At 42.4% G+C, this 22816-nt stretch overlaps 1 protein-coding gene across 5 annotated transcripts in view; it reads left to right on the top strand.

Moving 5' to 3' along the window:
* Window positions 1-22816, top strand: part of LOC117962654 (phospholipid-transporting ATPase IB-like) — a 140106-nt gene that overhangs the window by 30350 nt on the left and 86940 nt on the right. For all 5 annotated transcript variants that reach the window (XR_009329304.1, XM_059027992.1, XM_059027994.1 and 2 more), the window contains 16 exons: window positions 24-151; window positions 502-613; window positions 1167-1332; window positions 2122-2255; window positions 2915-2992; window positions 3125-3213; window positions 3704-3748; window positions 6392-6467; window positions 7733-7838; window positions 8535-8617; window positions 9031-9080; window positions 9186-9255; window positions 9995-10079; window positions 11181-11320; window positions 12911-13049; window positions 14731-14795. Coding sequence is in view for 4 of the 5 variants with exons in the window: in XM_059027992.1 (XP_058883975.1) it covers window positions 24-151; window positions 502-613; window positions 1167-1332; window positions 2122-2255; window positions 2915-2992; window positions 3125-3213; window positions 3704-3748; window positions 6392-6467; window positions 7733-7838; window positions 8535-8617; window positions 9031-9080; window positions 9186-9255; window positions 9995-10079; window positions 11181-11320; window positions 12911-13049; window positions 14731-14795 (1566 nt within the window). In the remaining variant the exon portion in view is untranslated. The remainder of the gene's footprint in view (window positions 1-23; window positions 152-501; window positions 614-1166; window positions 1333-2121; window positions 2256-2914; window positions 2993-3124; window positions 3214-3703; window positions 3749-6391; window positions 6468-7732; window positions 7839-8534; window positions 8618-9030; window positions 9081-9185; window positions 9256-9994; window positions 10080-11180; window positions 11321-12910; window positions 13050-14730; window positions 14796-22816) is intronic.

Raw genomic sequence — 22816 nt, 5'->3', positions numbered from 1 at the left:
TATGGATGTGTTTCCTTCTGCAGGGCTTATCTCAGACTGCCAGCTTCCAATCCCAGGAGGATCTGATGGCGGTCACAGGGAAGCTGGAATGTGAAGGGCCCAACGGGCATCTGTATGACTTCACTGGAACTCTGCGTCTGGATAATTACAGGTGCAGTACAGCATGCTGCAACACAATGCCTTGGCTTGGTAGCAGATATAAACTGCATGGCGCAGGCTCTTTGTTTGATTCTTTTTTATGTCAAGGGAAGTTTCTGGGGTTGTATCTGAGGTTATAGTGACGCATAGTTGAATGCATGTTAAGCTGGGGAAGTTAACATCTTAGTGGTGCAAGGAATGACATTTCAGCAGTACTGTACCCTCCATGCTGGCTTCATTTAAACAGGCAGCTTACAGTAGTAGTGCACGTTTCACTTTATATCTAGTGCATTTTTTGGTGATGACTCAATAAAAAAAATACTGAGAAGCCTGGTTGTGTTTCTGTGTGTGGTTTACTTCCAGTCCTGCACCATTGGGTCCAGACCTGGTTCTACTGCGAGGAGCCCAGCTGAGGAACACCCAGTGGGTTGTGGGAATTGTAGTTTACACTGGACACGACACCAAGCTCATGCAGGTCAGCCCCCTTTCCAAGACAATCAGTAGCCAGGCAGAATTCAGGCCCAGTGCTTTGTTTGACAGGCTAATAGAACTGCACAGAAGACTTTTTGACAGTTTGATTAGCTTTTTTTATTTACTGTGTCTGCTTTGGTTATTCCAAGAGCTCTTTTGAAAACCTATGGTTCAAGGACATTCAGTTTTTGAGCTCCTTCACTTTGGAACTCACTTCCAGATTGTATCTAGAATGCTGTGTCTGTCAGTATTTTATATCTAAGCTCAAAACATATGTCTTTGATTTGGCCTTTCACTAGCGAGCAGTTCGGAGCCCTTTTGGCTTGTTGTTTTTTTAAAGCACCATGAGATGCTTGCACACGCTATGTAAATGAAATTGATATGGTATGAAAACAAATTGGTATCTGTCAGGGAAAACATACAATTATAAGACTGAGGCCCTGTAAACAGGACATGATATTCATTGTATTCGAAAATACAATTGAACATGAAGACGGTGCTTAGTGTCTTTATAACCTGTGCTCAGGAACCGTCCCCACTGTTCATCATTCCAACAGAACTCCACGAAGGCTCCCCTGAAGCGCTCGAACGTGGAGAGAGTGACCAACATGCAGATCCTGGTGCTGTTCTGCATCCTGCTGGTCATGGCGCTGGTCAGCGCTGTGGGGGCTGCCCTCTGGAACAAGGAGCACACAGAGGAGGACTGGTACCTCTTCAGATCTGGTGAGGGCTCCACGCTCAGAGCAGCAACACAGTCTCTGGATAGACAGCAGGGTGCTCAGCTGTCACAGCACCCCATTGCTGCTGGAGTTGGGATTGGCTGTGCATGTGAAACCAAACCACTGCAGCCGAAAATATTGGATCAAAACAGGCAAATTTGTGAATCGACAACTTTAATACGCCAGAGAAAATGAAAATGAACACAGCCACTAATGGTAAAATGCATAAGGTGGCTAATTAAAGCACAAAGTGGTCTAACATTTTCACACGAGTGCCTATGTTTTTCTATATCACTGATTACTGAGCGGAAATTGAAATTTGCACCTCCTGAGTTTTTCGTGCAGGTGGCATGTCAATGATATCAATGATGAATCTTGAAGACACATTCCCTCAAGATCTTGCTGTGTTTTAGCTGCTCTTACACAACCGAAACTGAAAACACTTGAGTCCTTTATTGCTCAGTTTGCCTGCACGCCCTCCTTTGAGAATTCAGAATAAATGCATCTGTTTACTCACCAGCCTTCATGCATTATTTTCAGCACTTCCCATAAAACGTCACATGTCGATAACAAAATAATCAAATACACGTTCACCACAGTGTGTGAGTCTTTCATACCAGAGACCTATGAAAGGGCAGTGATTCATAATAAATGTGGTTTCTTGGGGTTATTTTGCAGGCTAGTGTGTGTGTTTTGACTGTCGTGTGTTTGTTTCCTAGTGAGTGTAATTCTTGCATGTGAATGGTCCCTCGTCTCTGGACTGTGTGTAAATGATCTGTTCCTCTCTTCCTAGACACAGCGCAAATCTCCAACAACTTCTGGTACAACCTGCTCACTTTCATCATCCTGTACAACAACCTGATCCCTATCAGCTTGCTGGTCACACTGGAAGTGGTCAAGTTCACTCAAGCCCTGTTCATTAACTGGGTATGTCTGCGGTAACACAACACTGTTTCATAGAGATCCTCCAACCCTCGCTGCATCAGATGGAAAACCAACCAAATAATAATAATAATAATAATAATAATAATAATAATAATAATAATAATAATAATAATAATACTCCCAAGTCTGCAATTCCATCAGTCACAAGGAGCTCGGTGATGAACCAAAAGTTTATGAAAGGTAGAGGCTGCACCAATTCTGAGAAGGGTGAGTGTATGTAACTAGTTTTAAAATCCAAGACCCTTGGACCCGAGCCTAGGATAGCTGAAGGACCACAGGGCGTCTTCCGATCCCACGACCAAGCCAGCTTCCTCTTCCACACCCAGGAACTCTAGAGTGAATGTTAGCGAGCTGCCGGCCTCTGGAGGACAAAGGCCAGCCCTGCAGGTGTCCACTTTTGAGCTCCGTTCACAGCCATGTGTGTGACAGGAGTTTGCAGACACTTGCACTGATATAGGAAAGGAGGTCTGAGTTCATTTTATTTCTGGTTATCATATGCAGCCCCTAGGATAGCTAGCGGAAAATAGGAAGTCTAAAGTATGAGCAGGTCTGTGGGGATTAACACCACTAATTGTGGAGTACATGCTGTGCATGCAAATCTCCAAGGGGGACAACACTGTTCGAATTCTGTTTTCTTTCAGGACACGGAGATGTATTACAGTGAAACAGACACGCCAGCCATGGCCAGGACTTCAAACCTAAACGAGGAGCTGGGGCAGGTGAGATAGTGACAGCAGCGGCTTTCTGGTTATAATAAGCACAGAGTTGAAGTGTCTACAAACTTGAGCTTTTGTCTCATACACAAGTAATAATGTTTTCCTCCTGAAGTTTTTGTTTTAATTGTCTTCCAGGTGAAGTACCTATTTTCTGATAAGACCGGGACACTGACGTGTAACATCATGCATTTTAAAAAATGTACGATTGCAGGAATCACCTATGGGTAAGTCAGAACAAGCCCAGAGCCATGCTTGCATGTTTTTGGGTGTACGATTGCAGGAATCACCTATGGGTAAGTCAGAACAAGCCCAGGGCCATGCTTGCATGTTTTTGGGTGTATGATTGTTGAATTTGGCGTGGCTTTCAAGGAGCTTATTATAACAAGGTTGCAACTTTTCTGACTGTTTTAAGGGTTTTTTGTCCTGTTTGAATGATTTGTCTCTTTTTTTGCCATTGATTTTATAATGTTATTTCTTGCCAGGACCCCCTTGAAATGAGATGTGTATCTCAAGGGTTCTGTCCTGGTTAAATAAATACTTTTGATTTGAGTTTGGCTTTACATGTTCGAATAGTCTTTCTAAACTGACCCGAATATTTAAATATTGTTTTATTTTAAATGAGCTGGATAAAGTATCATTCGTGCCATATTTCTGGACTGCATGGTAATGATGCTGACTGCTGTTTCGAATGACTGCAGCTTTTCTCTTCTTCAGCCACTTCCCAGATTTGGAAGCAGAGCGCTCAATGGAAGATTTCAGGTATAGAGCTATAGCTGTTTACTTAATGACTGCACACTGTATTCATGAAAAATGTATTGGGTAATGTATTCATAGATATTAGGAGTGTGCGGATACCCATACTCATAACTGCCTTTAAGAGGTGTTTATCAGCAGGGATTTATTACATTCATTCATTCATTAATGTGTTGATTTCAAAACAAGAAAAGCTGTCCTTCCCTCACCTTTACAATTTACCAATCACTGGCTTTCAAAGCACTCAGTGCGGAAGTCAATTGCCATTCAATCGTACTCAATTGTAAAGGTGAGGGAAGGGTAGCTTTTCTTGTTTTGGAATCAACACAATGAATGAATGTTTTTAATCATACAGAAATATCTGTGTCTAAGAGAACACCCCTCGGGAAGCAAGCAAAGAGAGTTGACCACCGGACACAATGTGCCAAGGCCAGTCACGTTTTGAATCAGCAGTGTGGAGTAGTGGTTAGGGCTCTGGACTCTTGACCGGAGGGTCGTGGGTTCAAATCCCGGTGGGGACACTGCTGCTGTACCCTTGAGCAAGGTACTTTACCTAGATTGCTCCAGTAAAAACCCAACTGTATAAATGGGTAATTGTATGTAAAAATAATGTGATATCTTGTAACAATTGTAAGTCGCCCTGGATAAGGGCGTCAGCTAAGAAATAAATAATAATAATAATACTAATGTATTTATTACTTATGTCATGACGCACGTGCCTCAGCATATCAAATGAACAGAATAAGTAGGAGAAAAGCAAGAGGCAAGCGTATGCTAGTAAACTAAATTAACAAAACACCCCTACATACGGTGAGAATGCAGCGGCGGCTCCAATGGTAACCGTGGATACGAGAATGCATTTTAACGCAATGATTACTGACACAGCACCGCCCTCCGCAAGTTAAAAAATGCAGAAGCAGCTCTAGATTACCCTCGCTGAGCAACGAATCGCTATCGGTGCCACAAAGCTGTTCTTTATAAGAAACGTTCCTGTTCCTATAGCGGAGCATTTCCAATGGGAACATTCCGTTTCAGCACAAGGGTGTTCCCTAGCCGGAGTGTTCTCTTAGGAGGTGTTCCTGTACGCGGAGACGGCTGGACTTCTTAAAGGCAATCATGGGTGTGAGTGCGAGTGTCAGTCCACCCCTAATAAATATACTGGCTGAAAAAAAATAAGAATCTGGAATGTTTGTATAAAAAAAAAGACTTTTTAAAAGTTTACATCCAAGCACACAACCTTATTAAAAAATCATTCACACTGTTGGTTCATTTTCTTTTGGGGGAAGTTGCGGCAATGAGGTAGAGATTCTAAGGAAATACGGCTGTGCATAGGTCGCCATCTACTGTGTAGAAATGATATTGCAGGCGTGTAATTAGAAAAAAACATAAAATCGATAGACACAGAGATGACATTATTTGTAAGTGCTCTACAGAAGTAAGAGCTTTATTTGATTTTTTTAAGGCCCTTTAATGCTGTTGCTTTTACAGTATATTGATTAAAGCCTCAAGGACAGCAGTGATTTAACATGTGCCTGTATCCGCTAGTTTGCATTAACCATCTCAGCCCCTCCAAGTTGCCAGTTTCTCTGGGAGGCCTGTCTGGTTTTATGGTAGGGGTGTATATGATTAATTGCGTATCAATTTAGTCATATATCGTATCGTTCTTGAAATCTGTATCATTTGCACAGTGTATCGTGATACAAGACCAAAAGCGCAGCATAGCTCATTGTAGATCACAAAATGATTCTGAAATGAGGAGTAAGTGTGTTTTATAGCTGGTATGGATACATACTGTCCCTATCTCATTGATTTTTATTTTATTTTAACAAAATCTTCCATCATTAAAGTATCGTATTGATAGATTAGGATATCTTTGCACCACTATTGTATGCTGAATGGAACTTTTTGATACTGTGTTGACACGAAACAATCTAGTCTAGAAGTCTGATTGGACTGGATACTCTGTTGAAAGAACAATGCAACCCCAGGGAGGCTTGATAAAGGCACCAGTAAATTTTCCAGTGTCTCCAGCTGTCAACTGGCATACTTAAACACATCAGTTGCCGCAGTTAAAAATAAATGTTTTTTTTTTTTTTTTTCTAAATTTATAATGCAACCGTGGACCTTTTTTTAGATGTACCTTTTTTTAACACAAATAATGTATTGCTTCAAACAGTTTCAGATCATTTAGATATGTTTTGCCTACACAGAGCTTACAAGCAAGAGTCATGTATTCCTGTAAATGTAGAAAAAAGTCCTTGGCCCTCCCTCACTGAAATAATAATAATAATTTTAAAAAAAACTGCCGTAGAATTTTAAAATGTGTCTGTGTGTATATATAGTAATGCTTTTTCACTGTGTTAGCATTTTCTGAAATATTACAAAACCAATCAGAAACAATTTAGATAACCTTATTGAGTTTTTCAAAACCAACGTGTGCTTTCGCAGACTTTGCACTGGGATAACATGCTTTTGGTCCCATAAGGTTTGCATTGAAGTGGCCCTTGCTTTAAAAGGGGTCCCGGAGGTTTTAGGAAGACACAGAGCTGACAGGATGTGAAACACTGCTGCAATCAATGGAGATGTTAGAAGCCCTTTAATATTACATTTCAAGATATTCATTTTCTTTCAATTTGATTTCATTTGCAGGCACCAGCCAAACAGCAGCCACAGTTCTACTGAATTCGATGATCCTGCACTAATACAGAATATTGAACAGAACCACGTGAGTGAATCTGTGTGTATCTGTCTGAGTATACTGCTAATATTGAACAGAACCACGTGAGTGAATCTGTGTGTATCTGTCTGAGTATACTGCTAATATTGAACAGAACCACGTGAGTGAATCTGTGTGTCTGTCTGAGTATACTGCTAATATTGAACAGAACCACGTGAGTGAATCTGTGTGTCTGTCTGAGTATACTGCTAATATTGAACAGAACCACGTGAGTGAATCTGTGTGTCTGTCTGAGTATACTGCTAATATTGAACAGAACCATGTGAGTGAATCTGTGTGTATCTGTCTGAGTATACTGCTAATATTGAACAGAACCACGTGAGTGAATCTGTGTGTATCTGTCTGAGTATACTGCTAATATTGAACAGAACCACGTGAGTGAATCTGTGTGTATCTGTCTGAGTATACTGCTAATATTGAACAGAACCACGTGAGTGAATCTGTGTGTATCTGTCTGAGTATACTGCTTATATTGTAAAGACATACTGTACAGGGTTTAAGACAGCCCACGTGTGTTTGATGTGTGCAGTTGGGTTAAGTTGTACCAGCCATGGCTTTTACAACATCAATTTCACGCTAATTATTCCCACCACAAGTCTGTGGATTTACTTCCTGTGTTACAGTCGTACATGCTGAATTTACAGTAGTGCACACATTTATTGGAACACCCCATTGCTTCTGTAGTTTTGATTTGAAATCAAACCACTGTAACTGGAAATCTTGGAAAATTGTCAAAATACAGTAGACAAATTGGTGATTGTCTAAATGAACTGATTACTTTAACAAGCCCCACATGCAATGCATTTAAATAGTAAGAGAAAAGGAACACAGAGCCACAAATGATAAAATGCCTGAGACGTTTTAGAAGTTGTTTGAGATGCCTAATTAAAGTACAAAGTGGTCTAACATTTCCACACACGGGTGCCTATTGTTTCTATATCACTGATTACTGACCGGAGATTGAAATTCTCACACCCAGAGGTTTTCATGCAGGTGGGTATATAAAGGATATCAATGACACATCTTGAGGTGTTCTAATACCTGATGTGCACACTACTGTACATTAAAAAAAACTAAAAGATTCTCAAAGCAATCAAAAAAAAGGAGACCAACAATAATATGAATAAAGCTAACGAGGCAAGAAAATTGATTTTAAAGCATTATTCAGGGGCAAACCTTTAAAGAGCCGACAGAAATGTGCACTGAAACCTAAAGAGATGGCGTGCTGCTGTAACCTGCCCTTCCTGCTGTAGGTCACAGCCCCGCAGATCTGGGAGTTCCTCACCTTGCTGGCTGTGTGCCACACTGTAGTGCCTGAGAAAGATGGGGACCAGATCATCTACCAAGCATCCTCCCCAGGTGAGACTCCTCTGATGCGCTTCACAGTCCAGGCATTGAGGGAGAGGGATCTGTGCACCCATTGATAAACTACACCTCTGTTTTTTAATTTAGAGCTCCCAGTTATTTTACACCAAATTTTCTCTCCAATTTAGAATGTCCAATTAGTTTTTTTTTCCCCTCACTGCATCAATTCCCCGTTCCGCTCAGAACTGAAGGTTCAGTGGTGTCCTCCGATCCCACGACCGAGCCAGCTTCCTCTTCTACACCCAGGAACTCGACGGGCTGCCTACTTTATTAACTTATACTGAAGTTAATAATAATATGCATTAGATAAGAGCCTATTCTCCAGTTTTAGACACAGACCAGCATATACAGTGCATGCATTGCTTATGGCAGTCTGTATTGTCAGGTTATTTGTGTATTTCAATCAGAAGATTACCAGGTGCCAGTTTCACAAAGCACTGCTAGGGCTTAGCAGGCTGCTAGCTAGCAAGCCGTCTTATGTGTGCCTGTTCAGAAATCATTATAGATAGAACTAGCCCCAGGCTTCCAAAGAACACTGACTGTCTGAGTGACAGCAAGCGTCAGGTCACCCTTTCTGTTTTAATACCCCTGAATTACAGGGATGTGTCAGTGTCCTAAATGAAGAGGCTCTGTATCCCTGTGCTAATCATTATGTTTTCCATGTGATACAGTTCTGTGATTGCATTGCAGATGAAGGCGCTCTAGTGAAAGGAGCAAAAGGACTTGGCTTCGTCTTCACTGGAAGAACACCCCATTCCGTTATCATTGATGCTGTAAGTCTTGCATATTGCATTGTCAACCCATCAGCCACACGTGTATCTGATAACATTCCAGTGTCTTTAACTAAACTGCAGTAACACAGTAATTACACATCTGATTGTATTGTTACAATGCAGCAACATGCTTTATTACAACAAGGAAACATGCTGTTAGCCATTACACTGTTCTTACACGCGTGGTTGTGTATTTACCATGTAATAACTATGTGACTGCACATGCAGTTACAGTCTAATTATAATGTAGTAACAGACAGGCAATGTAAAGTGTTACCCAATGTCATGCATACCTTGCTATTAACCCAGGAATAAAGAGAAGCGAATTGAAATCATGGCTGCAAATAATGCAAAATGTGAGTTTAGAAATCTGTGCTGTTTGTATTTGCTCATTGCTTTCATTTGTCTTGCAGAGAGGAGCAGAACAGAGCTACGAGCTGCTCAATGTGCTGGAGTTCTCCAGGTACTCAATCCCTTTTACCTGCTCATGTCTCTCGCTGTTTAGACACATCAGTTTAACTCATTCAGCAGCGCCTCCCTCACGTGACGTTTCTCCTTCTTCAAACAGCTCCCGAAAGAGAATGTCAGTGATTGTGAGAACTCCGTCTGGGAAGCTGCGTCTGTACTGCAAGGGGGCTGTGAGTATTACACTCCTTACCTGCTGTACCACGCACCAGCAGCAGGGATGGAAATAAGACTCCTGTCGCACAGCAGTTTGATCCATTCCTGGTTTTACTAGGAGTTTGATCAGACACACCTGAGCTTGTTACATGTATGTTGTGGCTAAGCAAGCTGGTAGTAAAACCTAGGAATGGGTGAAACTGCTATGCAATAGGAGTCTTATTCCCATCCCGGAAGAGTACACCACACAGTACTTTTCTGTTGTCTTAAATATGTATTTATACATTTCTGTATATGTAAAATTGATTAAGATACTCTTTCAACGGTATGTTTTTATTAGATTTTTTGTTGTGCAGGGGTGAGATTTTTCAACCTTTTTATGTCTGTGTAAGTCTGATTCAGATTTTGATCAGTAAAATTCTTAATTTGCTGCCGCACTTGAAAACCACAGTTTGCTTTCAGGTCTCGTTGGAAACTGTGCTCCAAATGAAACAGTTATGTCATTTTTAACGGTGCTGTATACCCACTCATAGCCGTGCTGTATACCCACTCATAACCCACAGCAGGGAGGCTCATTTCTTGTCTGATTGCTACAAACACATAATAAGTCTCCCAAAGAATGTGCAGAGTAATCCCACAGCTGCAGCACAGGATATTTAATACCCTGCTGTATTGAAGCTGCTGTACAGACCACGAGCGCAGCGCACGCTCACAGCACTTGCTTAGACAACTATTGATCCGTCCTTCTACTCGCAGGACAACGTGATCATGGAGAGACTCGGAGAAAGCTCCCAGTACAAGGACCTCACCTTATCCCATCTCGAGCAGTTTGCTACTGAAGGTAAGAGTCACTGCAGTGCCCAATACCCTCTGCAATAAAGGACATTTCAACGAGAGAGCTTGGCAGGGATTCAAAACCTTAACAGACCCCTCACCTGTTATAGGAGTGATAAACCAGTTCCTTCAATTTCCTTGTTAGCGTTTCCTCCCTACTGCTGTGCTAGTGGTCTTCCAGTTCTTTATAATATCTCAACCCTGTTTAGAACATGTAAGCTGCTTTTGTAATATCTCAACCCTGTGTAGAACATGTACGCTGTGTTTTCCTGGCACCTGATCTCTTCCAGGGCAGTTGTTTCACCAACTCTGACTGCCACTAAACTAATGGAGTTGGGAATAATTAGGTATCAGAAATCACCATTACTATTACATGGGGGCTTGTATTAATACTGCTGATTATTGTAAGGCCTTGGTTATAATAGCTTCTTTACCCTAGCATGCAGTTTGAAATGCCAGCATGTTGATGTTACATGTACCCTGTGGAGCTGCACAAACCAACTGCTCGATTATTCGGATCAAGCTCTGCACAGGTGAGGGTCTTTGCTGTTGATCGGGCTGATTCACCTTTCAAGTGAAACAAGTGAAGAAACAGCTGCTTGGGTTTGTGTGGATCGCTGTGCTCCACGAAATAAGAAAAGCAGCAGTCATCACCAATCCAAGCAGCTGTTTCTTCTCTTGTTTGTGAATTAGCCCGATCAACAGCAGTGATCCTCACCTGATTGTCAGCACCTGATTTCTGTTGAGAGATCAATCAGAATAATCGGTTGGTGCTGCGCTAGCACTCTGTTATAAACATAAAGGATCTCTTGATTGAAGAGAAAAGGAACACTTCGTCACAAATGGTAAAATGCAGGAGACTTTTCAGAAGTTGTTTAAGAAACCTGATTAAATCACAAAGTGGTCTAACATTTTCACACACGAGTGCCTCATGTTTCCTTATCAATGATTACTGAGCGGAAATGTAAATTCTCCCCCAGCAGAGGTTTTCATGCAGGCAGGTATATAAAGGATATCAATGATGATTCTTGGGCTGTTCTAATTCATTTGCACACTGCTGGAAGTATGAAGTGTTACTGATGCAGTCTCACCACATCTCTTGTGGCAGGTCTGAGGACGCTCTGCTTTGCATATGCAGACCTGATGGAGAGCTCCTATCAGGAATGGCTCCAGGAATATAACAGAGTCAGCACCATTTTAAAGGACAGAGCGCAGAAACTGGAGGAATGCTACGAGATCATTGAAAAGGTGTGTAACAGCAATGAGACCCCTCCTCCCCATTGTGATGTAATACCACTCATCCAACCAGTCCTTAATCGCTGGAAATGCATTCTCTGTGTGGTATTACTCGTTATGTATTGGTTCAATATAGCATACTGTCACAGTCATAGGCCATCATCAGTGAGGAAAGGTCATTTCACTTTTCTATTGTAAGACATTGTATCTGTTACACCAGCAGGGGGCAGTGCAGGATGCTAAAATAAATCTTGTTTTTCCTTCATCCTTCAATGGTGAATCAGAGAAGCTAGTAGATTAGATTTATTTTGTCTCGTTTTGAAAATGTACATCAAGTTAAATGACATTTTTGGGGGTTCTTTTGTGATTGGCTGCTGTTTTCTTCCTTGAATCCTTTAATACAAGAACGCAGCATGAACTCTGCCGGTTATCTTCACTTCATGCTTAGTTTTAGTCCACGGAGTGTTTTACTGTCACATGTCTTTTTACAAATGGTTAGAAGATTGACTTGATGATTTATAGCAAGCATAGTCTTTGTTATCACCTGTCAATTAATACTCAAAAAAGGGATAACAAAAAGATAATAGGTCATTTGTGTAATTCCTGGTCACTCATTGTTGAAAAGCGGTCACTCATTGTTGAAAAGCAGAAACAGCAACTATCTCTTTGAATTTTTCAATGCAAAACTGCTGTTAACATCCTCCCTCCCCCACAAGCAGGTTTACTTCTGTGTTCCTTAGATATGAGCTGCTGAAGACCTGGGGTCCTGTTATATGCTCTGCAGTGTGCTGTATGGCTTACCTAGCTGAGGCTTTATCTTGCCACCCTGGCGGTGTTTACCCTAGTTTATCACTGCATTATTTAATCCAGGGCTTGCTGTCAGCACTGCTGTTGCAGAGAAGCTGGGCAGCGCAGTGGAGGAACTGACAACAGTGTTAATCTTTAAAACTCTGGTGAAAATAACCTGAGTCTGTCTAACTGGGCTGAATAACACCACAGTGGCAATTACCATCCTCTGCTCACCTGCAGCGTCCACTGTAATAAAACAGGGCTGCTGGACACCCTTACCAGGTGAACGAGGCACTGCTCAATACAAATCAGATTTCTGCAAGGCTTTACTTCAGCTTACAGGGGGACCGCCTTGTTAGGGAGAATCAGATTGGGACTGTATAAAAAGTGTTAGGTTAGGCTTTACTGTATTGATATGAAGAATGCATTCGCACATTTAAACTTTGTTCCAGCTACATGCTTCATTATTAAGCAGAACCAATGTAACTGTTGACCAGGGAATCTTTACCTATAAAACCTGGGGTGGAATGGCACAAAGCTGCCTAGCCCTGCAGCACAGTACATGATGCCCTCTGAGTTAACCATGTCCATTTATCATTAACTATCTGATTCCTCTTTGGGCTCATTTTGCAACATTATGAGTGTGTGATTGTGTATGTGTTTGTGCAGAGCCTCGTTCTTCATTAGGAGTGTGTAATTGTGTATGTGTTTGTGCAGAGCCTCGTTCTTCATTATGAGTGTGTAATTGTGTATGTGTTTGTGCAGAGCCTCGTTCTTCGTTATGAGTGTGTAATTGTGTATGTGTTTCTGCAGGACCTCCTTCTTCTCGGGGCGACAGCGATTGAGGACCGGCTTCAGTCGGGGGTCCCCGAGACTATAGCCACCCTCATGAGAGCAGACATTAAAATATGGATCCTGACGGGAGACAAGCAGGAAACTGCCATCAACATCGGTGAGGGGCGGTAATTCTATAGGTTTTTTTTGTAAGTCCACCACCACAGCTACTTAGTATTACTATGAGCTTATATTCTAATAATACAACAAGGACTTGCAAGGGGAGAGAACCCCACCTCAGAAACAATCGCAAGTATTGGCTGAAGTGTTTCTGGTTCCCCGTTTTTGATGTGACAGATTGTTTGCCCCCTCTGTTGAAGTGTAATAGGAAGTATTAGCAGTGATTTAAACTGCCTCCCCACTCCAGTCTTACAAGTTCCCACAGGATGTAGCTCTAGGTTACCTTGCACTGGGGGGGAAAAATAATGATGACGCGCAACAGCTGTTGCTAATGCACTGTCAGCTAGAAAATGAATCTTATCAGATTGGTAACAGTCTGTTTCAGGAAGCATTACCGATTTCAACAGGCTAACGTGAAAAACTGCCCAGTTCAAATAGAAAACTCTTGAGTGATTTAATCATGGGATACGAAGCGAGTTTTCACCGACCCAGAATCAGTGTTAAACGAGTCAGTGTCTAACACTACAGTCTGCATTAACAGCACAGGTAAATGCTGCCTGCTCCTGTTGCATTAGTCCCCATTCAGTGCACTTTCACTGGAGTATTGAATACGATTGTTTGTTTTTCACGTGGTCCCCACAGAGATTACTTTTTGTCAAGCTCATCCTTTTTGTGTTGTACACATGGGCATTACACAGAAGAAACAGTGCATGCACATACAGAGGGGCCTCAAGATCACAGAATAATCACACAGTGCCTGAAGGGTTACACACATTTGAATAAAGTTTATCGGATTGTAGCCAAATGCAATCCGAAACGCCTATCAGAGACAAAGAGGTTTTTATACAAGTTTGGTGAAGATTGTTGCAAGATCAAGGCAGTTGTCGTGATTGTTTTCACCATCTAGAGTGGGAAATGCGGGCAGCATCAGCACGTGAGGAGCCACATTCTTTGAATTAGTAATTGCCAAAAATGTCATTTCTGACCAGGTGTGCATTATGCACTAAGATTTACGGTGTGGATCTTGGCTGGGTCAGACACATTGGGGGATCTAACCTGTGACCTCCCAGCCCAACAGCTATGCACGCTGACTACCAACGGGCCATCTGACTTGTCTCAGCCGTAGCCTGAAGTAGACATTTTATAGGATTCCTGCATGCCTCATGACCAAGACAGTGACTAACACAACGAGGTCCTGAATTGCTTACTGTTAAACAGTTTAAAAATAGCTTAAAGAGAATAGCTGCTAGTCACAGTGAAGCAGTTCTGGCTCAGGCAGGCCCAGTCCTAGGACACAGTAAAGTGCTTGAGACACAGTAGTTCTTGAGACACAGTAAAGTGTTTGAGACGCGGTCCTTTTTTCCATCATTATCCCAGCATGCTGTCAGGGTTTCTGTTGTGGGACCAGAAGTCCTTGATTCAGTGAGTGACATTTTATTTGTGAATTAAAAGCCAGCTAGGAATAAGGAATAATCAGCTTTGTCAGTCATCTGTTTGTATTGTGATTTCCAGGTGTAAATGTGTATGTGAAGCGCTTTGGGATGCCTTGTCCATTCAGTGGCTGACTCTCTCGTTTGCTGCAGACAGATAGAGGAGTGTTGCGCGTGCCTGCATTGTCACGGTGCCTGCTCTGTGTGTTCCTGCTCTGCTGTATTGACACTGCCCTCCCTCTCTCCCAGGTTACTCCTGCAGACTCATCTCCCACGGCATGTCTCTGATCATCCTCAACGAGGACTCCCTGGACGTAAGTCAGCCTTCTCTGTTGCTCTGTGTGTGTGTGTGTGTGTGTGTGTGTATACGTATGCACACACAAATACACACACATGTATAGAAAACTGATTTTAAAACAGTGCTAAAACTTGCAGTGCTAAGGTAGTGAGCACTCTTTGTTTAACCCAAGAAATAAATTGCTCTTCAGTAACGTTATGTTTTCAAGAATGCATTCGCTGACAGAATGTATGCTGGGTTTTGACTGGCGGAACCTCTGTTGATGGTTTCAGGCTGTAAGGCTTGTCTGCTGAAGGTGTGTGCTGGCGATGGCAATGAATCATACTGAGCTAATGCCCTGCTCCCCTCCCTTTCCAAAGTGTGTGCACTGCTCACTATAATAGATGGAAACTCATTACCATTTGACACAGTGTGAACAAATCTGCAATAAGGGCAAAGCATGAAAGCAGTAGTGATGTTTGCAGTTGTTAGGTGGCTGCGTGCATTGTACACGTTGATTAATGTTACTCAGGAGATGGGTTAAGCCTGCTCAAAGCACATGCTGTGCTAGTTACTGCTGCTTTTCTGACCTTCGGATCTAATGATGCTTACATTCTGTTCACATAAATTGCCTTTAACTTTAACTGTTTTTTTAAAGACTGTGTTCCCTATTCACACAGCTTTACTTGTGAATTATTTAAAGAATGCTTTGTTATTAATAAAGTAAAGTTTGCTCTAACCCCTGGGACTGTTGTTATAGAAGACGATCAGAAGCCTGCAGCACAGTTTCATTCATATCAAACTGGATTTTATTCATTAAAACACACTTTGAAAAAAAACATACTTTACTTCACTCATGTTTCAATGAAAGCTTTGCTAGTTTGTTAATTAAATTAGTTTTACGGCTTTTAAAGACGGTATGGTGTTGTGTTTTAAGGACAAGGTAAAGTTGCATGTTTAGGACTGGCTGCAGTATGTCAGTCCAGCGCACTGGTAATGGGACGCAGACGGGAGCATTTGATGCTCATCACTCTGTTGTAAATGTTTTAAAATTCTGTACCAAACATCCCATTGCTGAAGTAGGCTGGACATGTTTTGTGATGTTTTCTAATGAGAGCTGGCTGGAATTTGTGAAGCTTCTGCCGTGAGCAATAAGAGGCTAAGTTACGGCCACAGTTCTAAACAATTCCGAAAAAGGAAGATTTATCAAATTCCCTCTTCATGCTGCGAGGGAAACAGTTCCCTGTCTTTGAGAGGTGATATGCTAAAGATAATTCTCCCGTACGGGTTTGAACCCTCGGAACAGCCACATGAACAGAATCCTGAGAGAGTGGGAGCTACAGCCAAGAGGTACGAAGCCTTCAAAAACCTTAAACACAAAGCAATAGGAATGAGGAAGCATCCGCTTCATAGGTGAGAGGCAGACTCATTGTATATGAGAATGATGTGTCAAAGGGGAGCGCTCTAGAACAAATCTGCAACATGGATTGCACAGCACATCTCATTTATGTAGAGACTGCTTACAAGCAAACTGGTAAATCTATTGCAGTGAGTCTGAACAACAACACATGAAGTGATTCGGTACCTGGAGGGAGCATCAGCTTTTCATCGATAGCCTTGTATTTCAACTATTGGCATATTTCAAGTATAAAATACAAGCAAAAAAAACAACAGATCCTTAACAGAAGAAAAGAGGGGATGACAGTAACATTGCTAATAATATACATGAAAACTGATTTTAAAACAGCGCTAAACTTGCACAAATGCATTGCTCTTCAGTAACATGCGTTCGTTAGGACTTGAAGAATGCATTCAGTGTGTTATCAACGCTGCAGACATTACAGAGGGACGCCCAGTATTCAGAAGTGGCTCTGTGTGTGACGGATTGGGTATGGTATTGAATTCCAGCTATGCCGAGATAGGGAGAGAGAAACGGAAGGCAAACTACTTTTCTTTTTAGGACATTCCAGATACTGGCATCGTGTGGAAAGTGCAGAATAATGTACGGCTTTCCCTGTAATCTGAAGATGTGTTGATTTATATCTGACAGCCTTTTGTATGCAGAAAAAGCGTAATTACACAGTACATGGTACATGCATGCTTTGTGAACCGTGAAACATCTGAAGGTTTAGGAGTGGTTGACTCCAGTCTCCCGCAGTAACCTTTGCAGTCTCATCTGCCAGTGGGGTTTCAAAGTAATGGGGAATTTGTCTTAAAAAAACAAAAGTGCTTGTTAATGTAGGGGCTTCATAACAACCAGGAGGGTCCTCATAGGAGAAAAGCTTGGAGAAGATTTGTGAAAACGGAAAAATCAAGTAAAATAACTGGGCACTTTAAAATAAAAAAACAAACAAACAAAAAAACAATTGCATGACAATTGCGTGGCATCCACATATTAATGCAGATGCAGTTTTGCCTTCTACCAGCAAAAAAACACATTCCAGTAAATTAGGGACAGATTTAATTAAGAGTATTCTTTTCTGCACTTCCTGCTGAACTGTTCAGACCGGCCTTCTCATCACTGAAGTGACGCATGCGAGAGCTGCTTCCTGACCTCTGACCTGTGACCCCTCAGTACAGCAGTCCAAGGTCAGGGAGACACCTGCTCCTCTGCGTCACTCGGTTAAAGAAACAGTGCTGGGAGAGGGAATCCAAGCTGCAGGGGAGGGGGGCTCAAAAGCACGGTGCCACCAAGGGGGGTTGAAAACAGAGAGGCAGGGGAACGTACGAACTGACATAAAAACGCCACTTTTAAGCAATCGACTCGTTTAACAGGACGTTGAATTCACTGCGCCCCCAGCCTTGCTGTGAGAGCGAGTCTCTGGAGGGAAAAGCTGGAATTGTACTCAGCAAAGCGATGGAGGATGTTCATTTCTGGCACGGGATGAAAGCTTTTTTTTTTTTGTTGATTGCGCTATAAAAATAAAAACATTCCGAATGAGGTGATAAGTAGAATTCACGCTCCGGTTCTGCCTGCAAGTCATAATCCTAACAGCTCCATGCCACTATAGGGGCGCTTTTTTTATTTATTTTTTAAAATTTATTCTGACTGCCTCTATTGTCTGCCTTGTCTGCAGGATCCGAAAACACAATTAGAACTGCATTTGGCGTCTTTTAAAGGGTCAATTGAGAATCCCAGACAAAAAAAAAAAAAGGTTTTTCCACTTCAGCAAGGTTGCTGTTTTTTTAAGTTCCTTGTGATTCATATTACTGCACTGTGAGAGCTTTCTCCAGGGAGGCCATTTGTGGGAGAGAGGAAGGGGGGTGGTAGTGATGGTTGTACTGTATGTTTTCTGCATTATACTGCCTTTAAAATACTTCCAGACAAATTAAAAAACGAGCCGGGGAAAAAAGGGCACTACCAGAAAAGCTTGCAGCTTCGACAGGCTGAGGGCTGTTCCCATGATGCTGAGGTAACGAATGGACTGGACCTCGCTCTCTGACAGCACCGCCCCTCCTGGGAGACTAACTTTGCTTTCGGCTCAGTCTGCTGAAGATAGCATTGTCTCGATGGAGGAATGCCCCAATCATGATGTCACTGTGCTGGTTGGGTTGTGTTTTTTTAACACTATTTTGTATTTCTTCTACCCATTATTGTTCATTTGAAGTGATATTTATTTAAGGACTGCCTTAAAACGCCTGCAGAAAAACACGACTGTAGCCCCCAGAGAGTTTCGAAATAATAACGTCTCAGGGTTACATATTATTGAAGCAGGTGGTAAATAGTTATTACATTTTACCCCGGTTTTCTACCCTATTTGAAATGTCGCCTCACTTCGGGAAGTCTGAACTGCAACGGGCAACCTCTGATCCAGCAGTCAAGCCAATCGACTCTGTTTACCCGCTGAGCTACTGTCTAGTCAACCTGACCAGTAGGGGGTGCTGAAACGTAATCAGGTGAACTATCCCCTGCGAAGGCCATAGAAGTAGCCTGTTTATCAGCATCACAAACTGAAAAGCCGTTCTCCAATGTGCAGCCTCTCATATCGCTATTGCTTGTGTTCACCAGTCTGCTGTACTGTACGCATGGATAGAGAACACCTCAGTCTCCGGTCCTGCCAGTGTGTCACATAAACGTTTTTTAAAGAATCAATAAGCCTGCGTTTTGAATAAAGGTGTAGCTGCAAGACAAGTAGCTCTGGTCTGAACGCAGTCTAAATTTACCACAATCCCACAAAGTCCTGCTGTCACCCCAGCTGGAGTTATAGTTGTCGAGATCCAAGAAATTGGAAATCGAAACTGCTTTTCTGTTTATTCCATAGCATTGATATTTCCTCTCGCTCCCATCTGCTGGTTCATTCCTGTGGGAAGTGCTTCTCCAGCACTGTAGTGAGGAGGCCAGGATCTCTACAGAGACTGTGCTGGAGGGGGAGGAGCATTGCTTTAAACAAAGCTACTAACTAGCATTGCCCTGAAGATTTCAATTTATCGGTCGTTTTGGAGACATGGAAGCTGAAATTCACAACCTGCAAAATGTTTACAGAATGGTTGAATGCTTATTGCAGACAGATGTGATTTAACATAAGCATTGTTCACTGTCCCCTGCGTGCTTGATAAGTGAACTTGCCTGCGAATCATATTTAACCTGTAACTTTTACACCAAAAAACTCTGCAGAAGCACATGAGCGGTTGATGGACCATCAGTCACTGAGGATGGTCTATTTACCGAGGTTGACTTCAACCACCAGTTCCATCACTAGAAGCTACTGTCCTAGAAGCACTGCACGTAGACACACTGGGGTTCATTCAATAGATCCAAACCGCATCCACCACTGAAATAACTGGTATTCTGTGTCTTCATTGCATCACTGTAAATACATGTCAATGACAGGGAGGGTAGAATGGGTGACGGTACTTAGGTCTGCCACGGTGTAGATCAATTGAATAGACCCCGCTCCCTCAGGGCAGCAGAGCTTTGCACAGGCTATGAGATTTACTGCAGTGCATATTGTGGAACTTAAAACATGACTTTTTATGATTTCTCTACTGCGTCTTGGAAAGACATTGGTCTTGAAAGGTGCTGTATTAGTACAAAATGTCCCATGCATTACTGACAGCAAGCAATAAAAAGGATACAGCTACGGAATACAGGGCAGTGATTGAACTTGAGCTAAACATTAACCAGACTCTTCAGTGGGGTGCATATTCATGATGCAGAGACAAACACAGGCCATTGCTCTATACTTACGAGGGAGGAAGTGTAGTCCTGTGGTTAGAGCCAGGAGATCCGTCACTGGCTCACTTTGATCCTCCAGTAGTGTCCTGGTCCCGGGTAGCTGCAGGAACACACCGGATACAGGCAGTTACGTTAAATAACTTTGCAACACAGAGTCCCGCAATATTAGGAACACACCGGATACAGGCAGTTACATTAAATAACTTTGCAACACAGAGTCCCGCAATATTAGGAACAGACACGTAACTGGATTAATGAATTACACGATGCATGTAATTTGTGTACAATTTTAAGTTGATCTCTTTTACCCTTTAAGGTACAAGGGTCGTGTGTGTCCCACAAATAAAAATGATGCAAGCGTTCTTATTTCTGCAATGAGGCGCACGAAACAGGGTTTAAAATGTACTGACAGGTTGGATCTGGTCATCCAAATTGTCAGTTTCAAATGTATTTTCAGAAGAAACCATTTGAACAAGCGCTCAATTCCTTGTGTACATGAAGGGGTTAAGAGTCCTGTAAAACTGCCTCTGCAGACTTTGGTCCATTCGTGAATGAATATTAAACTGGAAAGCCAGAAAGGAACACACTAGGCAATTGAGCATGTTTTTGTCTGGTTAGTACGTTGAAAAGCTTTTAAAGGCTTTGCCAGCAGCTATTACTTTATACAGGACAGAATCACAGTACAAGGATGAAAGCAGCGCTAAGTGCTAGTGCTAAAAACCAAAAACAATTAACGACTTGCGTAATGCTTTTTTAGAATCAAACTGAATTGCAGTTTGAGTCTCCTTATTTCAGAGTTGATATGCCAAAGGCTGATGAGATGTGATACTGAAACTGCAAACATCTGTGTGTTTCAATGTACGGTATTGTTTTTCCTCTCCAAAGCTGCATTGTTCCAGCTCGGTGTGCTGGCAGGGCACAGCTTGCTTCTCCTGGGTCTTGCTTGCTGGCTAGCCGTTTGATATTGGAGCAGCAGCAGCAGCTGCTTTATTTATTTACAGTCGTCTCAGCTGCAGATTGAGGGGACAGTTGCTCCCTTGGTCGCTGGTGGGGTCAGGTTAGAGTAAGGCAGAGAATGGCTCTGTTTTTACGGGTGCTACAGACGCACGCTGGCCCTGGTTTGGAGGGCTGATTCCCTGCCATGCTGCAGTGACACGGCTAGGAATTCCTCCTGCTGTGGCTGTCAAAACACAGAGCCATGGGGTGCCAGACCCCTACGTACTGGTGGTCCACCCACCAGACCTCTAGGAGAGGCAAGCCCGATTTCACATGGGGGGGTCACAGCTTCGTAGAGAACACTCTTTCATGGGGGGCTAAGAGTTCATCACTAGTTCAAATCCCACTTAACCTGGACTTATCCTGTTAACCAGCATGGGGTGTTCTGCTGTGAAGAGTTGCTGCAAATTGAATGCAATTGTAAGTTAAAACTGGTACAGGCAGGGTGTAAATGCCATGGCCAGCAGTGGGGGACAAATGGCACTGTTTGGCAACGCTCAAAGAGATACTTTGTATTCTTGACATAGTGAAACCAGGAATACATATTTTTTGGTATTCCGATACATTTTTAGTTCCCCAGAAACCATTGTCAAAACATAATCAAGTACATTAGTAACCCTGCCAAGGCTGTAATTACAAGATTAGCGCTATCGCAATCTCGAAACAGTAAATCACCATGACCTACATACATGTGTCGTACGATCTGGCAGACAGACAGACTCACTGGCTGATCCTCATATATGCCCAGATTGTTAAACGCATCAGCTTGTGCAAAAGAATGACCCAACAAATCACAATGGGATAAGTTGTTCACTAGATATAGCCTCCAGTGTATCTTCATAGCCAGGTTTATGCATCACAGGAAGGGGATAAAAAGAGGCTCCATCTTGGCTCCACATTTAAAAGAGAGGGGGCACTTGAATTTTTTCAAGCAGGTCGTGTAGCATGACCATCTCCCTGTAAGCGTCAGCCTTTAGTAGTTCACTTTCAAGGTAACTAATCCCGTAATCATGAGAACCTTTCATTGATGGAAGCAGTGTTAGAAAAACAACCGTCCAATGCACATTTTAAATTAACATCGGTGCTGCCTCCCAAACTAAACACTGAGGTTGTACAATCTTTAGATTCATAACCAGGAAGCATTTAAGTTCAGCAGGCTAATGTTTGACAGAGGTGTACAGGAATGAAAAGGGGGGTGCTACGTTCTAGGGAGTAATTGTCTCATAAACGTACATGAAAGCCTGCTTCACATGCAGTGTTTGTATTGAGTAAAGCCTCGGTCTGACTTCCTTTTTAATGTTATCGTAACACCAGCTTCACCGAGTTCGTTCAGGTTTTATTGGCGTTTCGCCTAATTTCAAAAACAACAAACCTTTTTCATTCAATTAAAACCGGAAGCCTTTAGTTCTCGCTATGAAAGGTTTTAGTAGGTAAGTCTGAAAAGCTGTGCAAAAGAATCATTCAAAGGGGTGATTACCAAGGCTAAAGTCTCCTTAGCGTTTCAACTCACTTGCAAGCTGCTTTTTTCATGGAGCTCGTTTGTTTTTCGAGACTTTATTCACACTTTCAGCTGGGTGAAGTCAATGTATCCCTGCTGTACGGGGAGGGAATCTGCAGCTGGGTAAGTGGCAGGTTAAACAGACTTCTCCAAAATCAAAGCAGAAATAAAATCTGATAAGAGGCTTGCAAAACTAACAAAAACTGTCACCACAAAACGTTCAGAACCCTTTTCTATTCTGCTGTTTCTATAATCCAGCCCTGAGTTAAATCAAACGTTTATGCCACTGCCCTAGGGTTATAACGGTGCCATAATTTGCATTGAATCCAGGTACTAGGCAGTATTTGTAGAATGGACTGCTGTGGACGTGAGTATGTCCAGCCCCACG

Source organism: Acipenser ruthenus, chromosome 8, assembly GCF_902713425.1.
Source record: "Acipenser ruthenus chromosome 8, fAciRut3.2 maternal haplotype, whole genome shotgun sequence".
Classification (NCBI taxonomy): domain Eukaryota; kingdom Metazoa; phylum Chordata; class Actinopteri; order Acipenseriformes; family Acipenseridae; genus Acipenser; species Acipenser ruthenus.
The sequence above is the reverse complement of the archived record's forward strand: the minus strand, read 5'-3'. Positions and strand labels throughout refer to the sequence as shown.